The 13,261-nt window shown below is 37.1% G+C and overlaps 1 protein-coding gene and 1 non-coding gene across 3 annotated transcripts; one reads left to right on the top strand and one right to left on the bottom strand.

The window, feature by feature from the left end:
• The first annotated feature begins 4,063 nt into the window (after nucleotides 1–4,063).
• LOC103948845 (MAR-binding filament-like protein 1-1) lies at nucleotides 4,064–8,420 on the top strand. Of its 2 annotated transcripts, none has more exons than XM_009359920.3 (4): nucleotides 4,064–4,446; nucleotides 5,871–5,911; nucleotides 6,038–6,178; nucleotides 6,409–8,420. In XM_009359920.3, exons 1-4 carry the CDS (start codon nucleotides 4,170–4,172, stop codon nucleotides 8,110–8,112), a joined length of 2,163 nt encoding a protein of 720 aa, XP_009358195.2. In that variant the 5' UTR covers nucleotides 4,064–4,169; the 3' UTR covers nucleotides 8,113–8,420. The 2 variants fall into 2 exon arrangements, with proteins under 2 accessions (XP_009358195.2, XP_009358194.2); XM_009359919.3 differs by having other exon boundaries at nucleotides 5,868–5,911.
• Nucleotides 8,421–9,981: 1,561 nt separating this feature from the next.
• Nucleotides 9,982–10,055, bottom strand: TRNAR-UCG. Its single transcript has one exon. It is a non-coding gene; the product is annotated as a tRNA-Arg (tRNA).
• Nucleotides 10,056–13,261: the final 3,206 nt, after the last annotated feature.

The raw sequence follows: 13,261 nt of genomic DNA, 5'->3' as shown, positions 1-13,261 counted from the left end.
AAAGGTGGAAAAACGAGTGAGTTATAGCGATTTGCAGGTTTTCCGGCGACGGCGCCGGCGACGGTGACTGATCGGAGAAGAAACAGGAATATTCCGTTTAGGTTTAACGGAATATTCCTAACGGCAGTGACGGCGTCAGTTAGGGTTAATGGAATATTCCGTTGGTTTAACGGAATATTCCTGACGGCGTCACTTGACGCCGTCAGTGTGCATGGCACGTGGCCGCGCGTGGGGGCGCGTGGGTCCGTGCCTGTTTTGGCGCGTGGGGGCGCGTGAGAGGTCCAAAAAATATTTTAAAAATATGGTTGTGATCCTGAGGTTGTGTAGATCATGTTGGTATATTCATTTGTCCATTTTGAGCAATGTATGAGAAGTTATTTTGAACGGACGGTTATGTGCTTTAAAGTTAACGTTTTTATAGTTAATTCGCATATAGGTGACACGTATCCCGAGGACGAGCGTGCACACTCGAGGCAGGGGGGCTACGACCCTTCCACATACCAGTGAGTGGGCTTTTGTTTTCCGTATATACCTATATACACATTAATTCCCAGAAATTAGTTTAAATGCTTCGTTATATGCCATTCCTTTTATTCAATTGGTGGTTAGGCATGATTAGTGGCATATACGTTTAATTATATATTCAATTATGCATATGTCATATATATATATATATATACTGGTGCTGTGGAGGCATAGGTAAGTGCCAGGTAAGCGTTATTTAACGATTGCATTAAATAGTGGTTAGAGATGCTTAGAGAGCTCATAACCTGCACCCCCGGTGTTAGTGCTCCCGCCCAGAGTAGGGCACAGTCCTTCACGTGTTGTTCACCTCCCGCACCACACGCTCAGCTTGAATCCAAGTTAGGTGCACAGTCTTGTCGTACAGACCACTATAGGTGGTTCCGACTCGTAGGTGACCCGCGATTATTCGCACAGCCTTCACGTGATCGTAGCACTAGAGCGTTTATATGTTTTACACCCAGGCCTGTCGTACAGACCACTTTAGGTGGTTCCGACTCGTGAGCAGGTTTAGTTATGGAATTTGAGATTTGAGCTCTAGAATCAGCCGTACAGGTCACTTAGGGGACTCCGGCTGTCAGATGTTATGATATTGATGTGATTTATACCTGAGCACCTGCATTTCATTATGAGGTTTGACATGGCATATTAGTAAACATGATTGGCATATTTATACATACGTGTATATGGTTATTTACTGGGAAGTATACAGGTTTTACGGCGAGGGGTTAGAATATTTTATGAAATGGTTTTCAAAGAATTTGTTTTTGCCCACTCACACTTTTGTTTTGCGCCCCTCCAGGTTCTAGTAGCTTAGCGGGTTCGGTGGTTTTCCCAAGGGACGTCCCGGCATTTCTGACAGACACTCACCTATGTAGGGTCACCTTCGGTGCACTATTGTTGTATCGTTTCTTTTGGACTGCTGTAGACTTTAGGCTCTGAATTCAGCGACTTACTTACGCTAGCACATACTTTATTACATTTTATTTGCTAGTTTTTAAATTATTCGTACTTTTACATTACTGTTTTTAGCTTCCGCACTGTGCACATGGCTACGTCACTTCCACGTGACGGCCAGCATGCCCTGGCCTCGGTTGGGGTGTGTCAAGAAATAATTACCCTTTCTCTTTATAGAAATATACAAATCAATGAGAAATAATACATATAAGAAATAAAACTTCTAATCTGAAAAATGATTAAGGTTGTGGCATAGAAAAGTGAGGGGGTAAAAATGTTAGGGAGGAAGTTGGAGAATTGGAAGGAGAATATTTTTTTTTTAATTTTAATTTTATTTCATTTTAAATATTTTAAATCAAATAAATTATAACCTAACAAATAAGTTTATAATAGGAAAAATTACACATAGAGTATGCCTTTAATACTTAATTGTATATTGAGGCAACACTTTTTACACATTTTAAGGAGAGACAAAGTTAATACATGTGAAAAATGATGGATTTGGATCCTCGCCGGATCCTTTCCCTGGGGATTCTAGGGATCAACACACGTGAACCGTTGATCAAAAATCATGTGGCCCCAATTAAATGCTTTTTATATTTTTAAAAGTAAATTAGCCTCGTTTTGCATGAAAAATATAAAAAAGAACAAAATTGTGACCGCACGATTTTTTATCAACGGTCCACATGCGTTGATCCCTAGGATTCCCAGGGAGGGGATCTGGCGATGATCCAAATCCAAAAATGATACCATTGCCTTTTTTTTTTTCTCTAGAGTGTAGGTTACAAAATTACCCTTTACAGGAAAAAGTTTTTTTTCACACTTATATCTCTTCAACCATTCCTCCTTTCTCTCTATTTCTCTCTTCAAGGAATATTGGTTCCATTTAATTATTCAATTTAATTATTCAAATGAATGAATGAACTTGTGGATCTACGACCTCTACCTGGTTTACCATCTCATTCCCATTCCTAGTTGGACAATTAAAGTTCCCATCTAGCTTTAATTATTTGATAGACAAGGTATAATTCCCTTCTTTTTTCTCTTTTCAAATTAAATGTGCCTTGAAATTGGATTGAAGGATGTTCTTGCTGCTTTATAGTATATGATATTCAAATCAAACCGATTTATCACAAATAACCTTCCATTGACCAATTTAAGATGAGTTTCAAATCAAACAAATTAGAAGACCTTTTACCTTTCTTTAAATTTGAATTTGTAAGATGAAAAAAATAATACAAGAACTGGATTTTGGAAATGAAAATTTATTGAACACACCTACGACTTAATAAACCAAAAGATGAATTAGGGAAATTTTGTAAACATTGACATTTATCGAAGACGAGTTGAACTGATTCGTCAAAAATGGTCAAAGATGGGTACTGTTCTAAAAAAACAGTCGATGATGGGTTGAATTGATTCTGCAAAATAATCGAGGAAGGGTTAAACTGATTTTGTAGAAACGTTGAACTGATTCAGCAAAAATGGTCGAGGACGAGGTAAACTGATTCTGCAAAAACGTTGAACTGATTTTGAAAAAATGGTGGAGGACAGGTTGAACTAATTTAGCAAAAATGGTTAAGGATGGGTTGAACTACGTTGAACTAATTCTGCAAAAACAGTTAAGGACGGGTTGAAGTAATTCTGAAAAGATGGTCAATGACGGGTTGAACTGGTTCTCCAAAAACAATCAAGGACAGGTTGAACTGATTTTGCAAAAATGATCAAGGATGGGTTGAATTGGAGGAGCATGGGTTGAATTGTAGGAGGACGGGTTGAATTGATACTACAAAAACGGTCGAAGATGAGTTGAACTGATTCTGCAAAAACGTCGGGTCTAATTGAACTGATTCTGCATAAATGGTCGACGACGGGTTGAACTAATTCTACAAATATGGTTGATGACATGTTGAATTGATTATGCAAAAATGGTCAATGAATGATTGAATTGATTTTGCAAAAATGGTCGAGGATGGGTTGAATTGATTATAGTATTAAAGGATACAAACTGATTCTGCATATAATTTCAAAACTGATTCTGCAGAAATAGTCGAAGACGAGTTAAGCTTATGGCACATTAATTTTGTTGGAGTTATGAGGACTGAGTTTTATTAATAGCCCTAAAGCCTTAGAGGTATGACTGATATTTTAAAACATTGTTTCTATGTTATTGGGTTAGGCTATAATTGTTTTTATGTTTTTGTCTCTTCTTGACATGTTCGAAAAACTAGTGGAGTTTCTTGAAATATAGTAAAAGTTTTTGTCTCTATATGTAAAGCTCCCGACCAAATTGGCCAAATTGAAAACAAAAGAACTAAATTGACTTAATGACTAAAACACATGAACCGTTATAGCATTTAAGCCTAATTAAAAATTATTGTTTTATATTAAAAAATGATAATAAAATTAAAAATGGGTAATGTTAGGAAAATCATCTTTTTAAATTGAATTTTATAAACTAATATGAAGTGATTGTTGATGATTAGATTATTACTTCATTGTTAATTAACGTATTTATTTCATATTAGTGGCAATTCACTTAATTTACAAATCAGCCATAAAGACACCCCTGAAACCGAAAAACTGAAATAAAAAAGAGCAAAAGCTCTGCCTCTGAGTGCTCAACATTCTATCCCTTTAATCCAACCAGGCCAGAGGCAAACAAATCAATCAATCAAGAAACAAAAGCAATGGGCTTTCTGATGGGGAGCTCTTGCTTTTTGCACTCTCCCCTCTCCCTCTCTCCTTTCCCCTCTTCTTCTTGTTCTTCCTCTCACCCCATTTTCCTGTGTTCCACCTCTAGGAGTGCAGAGACAAGGAGGAGGACGGTGGTACCAATGGCGTCCCTGCGCCACGAGGACTCGAACGACGGCGTGTGTAGCATGAGGAGGGCTATTCTGTTTGTGGGTATTTCAGTTCTTCCACTCTTGCAGCTCAGGGCCACTGCTCTTGAAGGCTTGGCCACTAGTAAGTTGAACTGTCATTGTGATTCAAATTGGTTTCTTTCTTCTTGATGGGTGGGATTGGAGAATATAAAATTTTTGGGAAATGGAAATTGGAAAATTTTCATTGTAATCGTATTTTTAAGGCAAAAAGCTTATTGGGTTTGTTAATTGTTTGCCATTTTAAAGATTTGGGTTTGTTGCAAATAGTCTTTTAAGAAACTTATTAGAATTTGAATGAGTTCTTCTTATTCTTTACAAAAGGATATTATTTTTCTGTTCGAAGTGACTGGTGAGTGTTGACTCAAGATTCTGTAAATGGATTAGGGGTTTTGATAATGCAGTTTAAGTTTAAGGGTTTCTATTGCCAATAACGATTGAAAATCTGATTGTGATTAGGCAATTCTAGCTAGATTCTAGAATGGTTATGGTGTATTTCCTTTGCACTGTATCAAGTGGGAAGTTTCTACTTGTAAACATAAGTGATTGTAATCTGTAAGATTGTCTTGGGGTTTAGGGTTTAGGGTGGTAGATGAGTGTAGAAACACAGGTAAACGAGGATGTATGGTGCATTAGTGTTATGGATTGTCTCGTCCCAAATGCGCCATATTGAAAGTTTGAAACAAATAGTGTATCGTTGGATAGTTTATAAGCCCTTGGACACCCTTCCCTTAGAAGATGGTTTCGTAAGGGTAAGTTCTACCCATCATTCGTGACTTTGAATGCTTAATCAGGACTAAAATGAAAATCTGACATGTTCTAGGTTGTTTAAAGCTTGTTTAGTTTGTTAGTTAAACTTAATGCCAGGCCAGCTACATAAATTTATTGTCGGATCAGCTGTTCTGCGAGTCAGTTTCTTCTTTTAGCAACTCAAAATAGCAGCAGAATTTGCGTAGTTTGGCAGATTAGCTAGGCACAGCACAAGTCCTGCCCCAAGTCATCCAGGTAATTTAAGTGAGAATTCGATGATATCCCAAATTTAGTCCATTTTCTTTAATGGTTGAATACTAAGTGGGGCATTAATGGGCCTAAAAGACATCTTTCATGTCGAGTGTCTGCAATATGTGGATTGGTATGGGTAGTCATGTTGGATTTTTAGTTTCTTTGTTCATCATTTTGCCAACCAAACTAAGGGAAGGGGATGCAGACAAGCAGAATTTAAGTAGAGTTCCACAAAACACAGTTCATATCCTTTAAATATGCAAAGTTGGGATATATGTGCGGATCCTATTAATTAGGCAATAATATTTCAAAGGTAGTTTAGGGTGTTTACAAAACCTTCTCTTTATATATTCCTTTTAGGAAGATTCTTACAATGTGCTGCATTTTTAGTTCTTTTCCTTAACATGGACGGGTGTTATTATAAATTATTATGTTTTGTGACAAGTTTCCATCTCGTTTCATGCGGTTTATGCATTAGTTCCTTTATTTCCTTTTTTTTTCCAGAAGAAAGTGAGCTAAAGACACCAGACGGGAGTAAAAACACAGAGGTACGAAGAAGCTACGAATGTCTACTAGACTCACTAAAAAAATCTGTATTTAATATCTTTCCTTTTTATTTTGTTAATTGTTTGTTATAAGGCTTCATGTTCTAAAGTGAGTTATTCATTGAACAGGAAGCACCTCAAACAAATGCAGCACCAATTCCCGTTTTGTCTCTCCTGAATGGCATTGGTATTTTCAGTTCTGGTGTCCTTGGTGCGCTCTATGCATTGACTCAGTCAGAAAAGAAAGCCACTGATGCCAAAGTCGAATCTGTAAGTCCCTATTCAATTCCACAGAAAAAGCTTTTCTTTACATGCTGAGACAACACAGACATACCACAGATGCTGACGGGAGTCTAGTCTCTTTGAAAAGGAACTTCAAAATGTACAAAAAAAATAATGCGTCTTTTAACTTGTTTCCCAATCTTGTGTTCTATTCAAGTAAATACTTTTAGATGCTTTGTTTGATTTAACCCACATTTAATTTGGTTGAAAATGCACAGATGAAGACCAAGCTGAACGAAAAGGAAGCTGCTATTGTTTCATTGGGGAAGAGCTATGAATCAAAGTTACTAGGTGAACAGGAAGAACGGAGCAAGCAACTCGCAAAGGCAAAGGAAGAGCAGAACTCTCTAAGAAGCCAACTGAGTTTGGCAAAAAGTACAATTGCAAGCTTAGGAAAGGAGTTAAATGGTGAAAAGAAGTTGCTTGAGGGGCTAAAAATTCAAATTGACAGTCTTAAAACCAACCTTTCCAAGGCCGGAGAAGAAAAGGTATTACTTGAAGAAAATTTGAAGGAAAAGCAAAACTCAATTGAAGTCTTACAGGGAAGGATTGATTTGCTCAATTCAGAAATCAAGGATAAAGAAAATAATGTCCGAAGTCTTGGCTCTTCTCTAGCCGAAAAAGATTTGGAGTTGAGGGACTTGAAAGCTACCTACAATCAAAGGATGGATGAACTAACGAATGCACTTTCAGATAGTCAAATGTTGAAAGATGAACTCCTGAAAAATCAAAAGGAATTAGAATTGAAGAATTCCTCACTCGATGAACTGAATGCAACAGTTAGTTCTTTAACTTCTGAATTAGATGATTCGAAGAGGGAGTTTGATGCTATTCAGGAGGAATACAATAATCTGAAAACATCCTCCTGTAGAAAGGCAGATTTGGATGCTAAGCTTTTGGGAGAAAAGGAAGAGAAATTTCAGCAGCTAAAGGAAAAGCTTGAACTTGCTCTGAATGACACAAGTAGAAACAAAAAAGTAATTGTTGATTTGACCCGAGAGAAGGAAAACTTGAAGGAACTTCTGGATAGAGAACTGGAAATTGAAACGAATTTGAAACATGAACTCCAAAGCACTCAGGAAGCTCTTGCAAAATCAAGAAGTGAAGCTTCCAATCTGGAAAATCAATTAAAACAGTCAAAAACTTTGTACACGGAACTTGAAGCTGAGATCTCTAGGGTTCGGACCGAGTTTACTGGAGTTAGGGAATCGCTGCAGAGGACCCTTGATGAGGTGACGTTAAGTGGTGATGCGGTTGCTGGTGAGCTTTCTGCAGCAAAAGAACTTCTGAAGAATACAAATGAGGAGCTGCAAGTTCTGTCCCATGAACTAACAGTTGTTGCTGAAAAACGTGATAGTCTGCAGGAGGAATTGGTTGATGTCTACAAAAAAGCTGAAAGAGCTTCAAGTGATCTAAAAGAAGAAAAGGAGCTAGTTTCTTCTTTGAAAAAAGAAGTTAAAGCTTTGGAGAAACAGATTTTGAAGGATAAGGAGTCTCGGAAATCTCTTGAAACAGACCTGGAAGAGGCTACCAAAGCACTGGATGAGATGAACCGAAATGCAATGGTGCTTTCCCAAGATTTAGAGAGGGCTAATTCTCTAATTTCTAGCCTTGAAGATGAGAAAGAGGTGGTTTACAATTCCCTAACAGAGCATAAGATTGCGTCCAAAGAGGCCCGAGAAAACATGGAAGATGTCCATAATCTTGTCATGAGACTAGGCGAGGAAAGGGAGGGTCTGGAGAAGAGAAGCAAAAAATTGGAAGAGGAATTGGCATCTGCCAAGGGTGAAATATTGCGGCTACGAAGTCAAATGAATTTGTCAAAAGATCTTGTAAATAATCAGCAACCACCGGAAGAGGCTGAAGAGCCTGTCACTGTTACTCCAAGACGTGGTGGTAGGAGGAAAAAGGCTGCCGAGTGAAGATAGTGAACTGTTTTAATTGCGGTAATCTTCTTTTCCCGATAATTTTGAATCTTCCTGTACCATCATCCTTTGAAGCCAGTTGTTCTTTGGCTCTCTTCCTCTTGGACTTCAAAAATTTTCCCCGATATCAAATGCATTATACAAGTAGGACGCTGAGGGAGTAGTGAAGTTGATTTGTATGTAACACAGATCTTGAGTCTGAATGTGTTTCCTTGTACACACATGTTCAGTGTATAGTATCGATCGTGGAGTTGAGTGGATTTATAGAAGATTCAATATTCAATATGTTCTTACAAGTTTCTGCATCTCTAATTGAGTATCTGTATGAATAGATTGTACTTGAGGACGAGGTTCTCGGATTATCTGTGTTTAACTTGAAAATCCCTACACAACCCTACTCATCCAATGCACGATTGTTTGTTTTCGTTTTTCCTTATTTGACATTATGCTCTAGACTAGGCAGCTCAATGCCTCAAACCCCAGAAAATTACGAACTGTTTCTGCTGTGTTGTGATTCTGGAGATACGGAATTAAAATCCAATGGAAATAATTACATCCACAAATTGAATCATGTGAGAATAAAGTGGGTGGTGATTAAACTGAACTGTAGGTAATTCACAAAAGTTTATATTTTTTTGTTATTTACCAAATTGGTTTTTAAGATTGGCATAACTCCTTATTTTGGTCATTTGACAATAAAAACAGATAGAAGTGGTCCTATGAGCTTGTCCACTGCAAATCATTTTAGTCCTTCCGTGAACGACCATATGACCACATTTTTCAGGGTATTTTTGACAAACCAACTCCTCTACCTAATGAAGATATTAACAATTTTTTAACAAAATGACCAAAATAATTTACGATGGACAAACTCAAGTACCATTCCTATCAATTTTCATTGTCATGCTAAAGTGAAAGTTATATTCTACGATGGACAAACTCAAGGCACATTCCTATCAATTTTCATTGTCATGCCAAAATGAAGAGTTATGTCAATCTCAAATACCATTTTGGGTAAAAAAAAAAAATTCAAAAAAAAATAAAAATAAAAAAGGCTTTTTAGCCAAAATGGTTCCTAAGATTTGCATAACTCCTCACTCTAGTCCCTGAGATTTGAAATCGATATAATTGGTCTCTGAGTTTGTCCATAATCAATCATTTTGGTCATTCCATGAAAAACCTCCATAAAATAAGAATAAAATGACAAAAATACCCTTAATTTTTGTCAAATAATTTTGGCATTGTTTATTATATTGAGGGTAATTTTATCATTTTGATCCTTATTTAACATAATTTTTCAACGAGGGACCAAAATGATTGATGATGGACAATCTCAGAGCACTTCTATTGATTTCAAATCTCAAAAATCAAAATGAGGAATTAGGTAAATCTTTGAAATCATTTTGGCTAAAAAGCCAATAAAAAATAAAAGCACACAGATAACGCAAAGTGATCCCTTCTAGTGGAAGATAAAACAAAACAAAGGTTGGAGTTGTTGGATTTGGATCCTCTCCTGAGCAGGGGGTTCGAATTCTTCTGAACCAATAACACAGGCCGTTGAATTTTGATCCAACGGTTACAACAAAATGCTATTAAAAAAAAGTGACATGCAGCTGCTATTTCCATGAAACAAAAAAATTAAGTAAATGTACAAATAAAGTGTTGTTTGAAGCGACCACAGGTTGGAGTTGTTGGATTTGGATCCTCTCCTGAGCAGGGGGTTCGAATTCTTCTGAACCAATAACACGGCCGTTGAATTTTGATCCAACGGTTACAACAAAATGCTATTAAAAAACAGTGACATGCAGCTGCTATTTCCATGAAACAAAAAATTAAGTAAATGTCCAAATAAAGTGTTGTTTGAAGCGACCACAGTGGGAGTCGAACCCATGACCTTTTGATCCGAAGTCAAACGCGCTAATCCACTGCGCTATGCGGTCTTCTTGTCATTTGGTAACTCGTTTTTATAATTTTTACTAGAACCTACATTTTTTGAAAAGGATTTATTCGTGATTATAATTTCTGGTTTTAGTTTAAAAAATTAATCAAATGAAAAAACATGTATAAACAAAACATTATGCCAATATACTTATTTAAGTTATTATTGTTGTAGTCCTATTAGATTAGAAATGTGATTGTATAAATCCTAGTGTATCTAGGGATATCTTTTATATTCCTTTTATTAGTCTAGTTCCTCTTAGAGATGTAATTCTAAAAGGATAAGGATTTTACCTATCCTACTACTATAAATAAAAGGCACAATGAGATGAAATATAACACACCTCACAAGTACACATCTCTCTCTTTCTCTCTACTATTACCGCACCCCTCTCTCTAAGGCCTTCATAATTATTTAGTAAATTATGCCTACAACATGTTATCAGCACTCTCTTGAAGCTGCGCTAAAGAGAGTTTGATCTTCAATTAGAGTATTACGTTTTAATCATTCTTTTTATGATTAATTTATTAATTTATTATTGATCTACATGCTATTGATTCAATTTAATTTTTCTGTGTTGAATGTGATACAACACATTAGAGATGCAATTCTAGTTTTCCGAGAAGGATCTTCTACAAATTCAAAGGATTTTGTTGTTTTCTACCAATCATATACGCTTAAAATAAAGTAAGATATTTGAAACGACCATGAAGCATGAAAACATTCCTCATGATGCATGAACTCCTTACATTTATATGTACCTTCCGATATATATTGTGTATATGTTTCATATATTTGTCAATACACACACACACACACACACACACACACACACATGTTTCATGCATTATGCAATTTTTGCTATGTGGAATATGTGAGTCAAAGAATTGAAAGAAATTAGAAGTAATTAGGGTTTTTCAAATCCTAAGAATTCGAAAAGAATATGGGAACATTGCAGCTCGAAGTTGCGTTGAGCCATGTATGAACGATTGCTTGGGTTCTTCACGATTTGGCTTGCAGCCTCAATTTGTGCATGCCTCACCAGAAGCTAGCCCTATTGGGCTTCTGTTTCCTGGCCCAAAATTCAACACCAGCTCTGCTGGGTTTCCTCCATGATATGGCTCGCCTGAAGCAATCCATCATCTTGGCCCAAAGATAGAAGCCTTATGCTGACTGGGTCTGCTCCAGCGTTAACCAGAAGCCAGCGAAAGCTGGGCTTATTTCACGCGTTAGCCTAAAGCCAACAAACCTAGGGTGCTGGGCTCTAACCCCCTTCCCTAGCCCGCTGACCTACAGTTAGGTTGGGCTACTTTGCAGCCATATTCCTAAGGCCCAACAGCTGTAAGGACTTGACCTATCACTTTGTAGCTAGCCCAAGCGTGTTGGACTGTGTCCTTTTATATTTTTTCTTCAACCCGATGCCATGTATTGGCATCTGCGTTTCATAAACATACACATAATTTTTTTGGGACATTTTTGGTTAACGCTAATTAAGCTATAATTCAATTGTTACTTGGTCCGCCGCCAATTAAAGCTAATAAGACTCACATGTCATTATTTTGCTTCTACAATCGATCCCGAATGATCCCGATCTATTGAATTAATTAGAAGTGACCTGCAATCCCTTAATCTAACAAAAAATCCAAAATTATTGATCTGAAGATCACTTTTGGCCATTATCGATTCAATAATTTATTTCTATTATTTGAACCGTTGACATCCTTTCGTAGTCCTGAAACGCTCACACTTGAGTTCCTAAAGCAACTCAAATCCACTACACTTAAATCAACATATTGCATTATGTGTTCTTGCAGGAACCTCTCTTTTATGAACTAAACGTTCATAAACTAAATTGAACCTATAGTTTCAAATTTAGTGCCTTTGAAACTCGAAGTTTTCATAAAACAATACACCCATGAAAACCCGACTTTTTCATGTAAACCATGTCTTAGAACCCGAGTGTTCTAACTTTGATGCTTATGGATGATTCATTCCCATAGCACCAATCACAATCTTGTTCCCTCTAATTCAGTGGATTGTCGAACTGTCACAAGTTCGATTTCCCTTATTTGGACGTTTCTAATATAAACTACTGTATGTGGGGTACAATACATGAATCTTCACTTGACTATCAAGAAGCTGAGAAACCATTAAAGCTAACAATGGAAAGGAAGAGCTGAATCAGCTTCCGCCATGATCTTCATTCGAAAACTTATGCTTGAAGCATTACAAACGGAAGTACCTCTCAAACGAGGATTCCATGGCCTTTTGACTTGCTCATACATACCGTTTAATCATGAAAGACATTGCCTGAAGCACACCATGATTACGTCCCTGAATAAGTACAATTCTAAAGTTTATAAATCAATCGAATTTTGATTGGAGAATACTTTTCTCATCCTTCCATGTTTCCAACTCACTCCTGAAGTAGCAGTGTAGAAAGTGGAAGTCTACCAAATTCTCAGATCAGATTACTACCACAAACGTGAGAGAAAGGTATAGACTAAATTCGGCTAAAGTTTATCGAATGGCTTGACCTAGGTCGGTCAAAGCCTACAGAACGATGATGCCCTACTTCGGCATGGATGCACTGAAGGGCATACTCTACTTCAGCAGAGGTGCACCGAATGGTACTTCTCTGCTTCGGCAGAGGCCTACCGAACAGACCCCTTCAGCTTCAGTTGGAGCCTACTAAATCCAATTTTGGGTTTGTCTCTTATAATCCAATTTCGAGTTTTTTTTTTTAATTTTTTTACAACATATGGTAGAATCAGGGCCTGCCAAGGTGTGGCATCATGCCTGAAATGTGACCCTTGGCACCTAAGACCTAAAACTTCAAGAATAAAGGATAGTGTTCCCGAACCTTAACCCTGCATAATCTACTTCCGTCTTGATGGAATAGATTATTGGTTATGCACCTGTTTATGCCCCTACCAATGTCGTTGAGGAGTACCATTCTCGTAGTCAATATGTGAGACTAATTTTGCTCCACCGATCATTGTTGGAAGAGCAGAATTTTGACATGGATGGCCTTGTTGGTCGAATCCCCTTAGTAAACCATTTACTTTGTGAACATTTTTCTATGTTCTTGGATTCATGTTTGGTGTTTGTTTTCGTTGTGGATAATTTTATTGATATTGTCCTCGAATACGAGTTAATTGAATCATGTTTCTTGTTTTTATGTGACTGAATTCAATTAAGCACGTG

The sequence above is a fragment of a genome, unplaced genomic scaffold, assembly GCF_019419815.1.
Source record: "Pyrus x bretschneideri cultivar Hongxiangsu unplaced genomic scaffold, Pyrus_bretschneideri_v1 Contig26, whole genome shotgun sequence".
Taxonomy (NCBI): Eukaryota; Viridiplantae; Streptophyta; class Magnoliopsida; order Rosales; family Rosaceae; genus Pyrus; species Pyrus x bretschneideri.
Note: the sequence above shows the minus strand (reverse complement) of the source record. Positions and strands in the feature narration are given on the sequence as shown.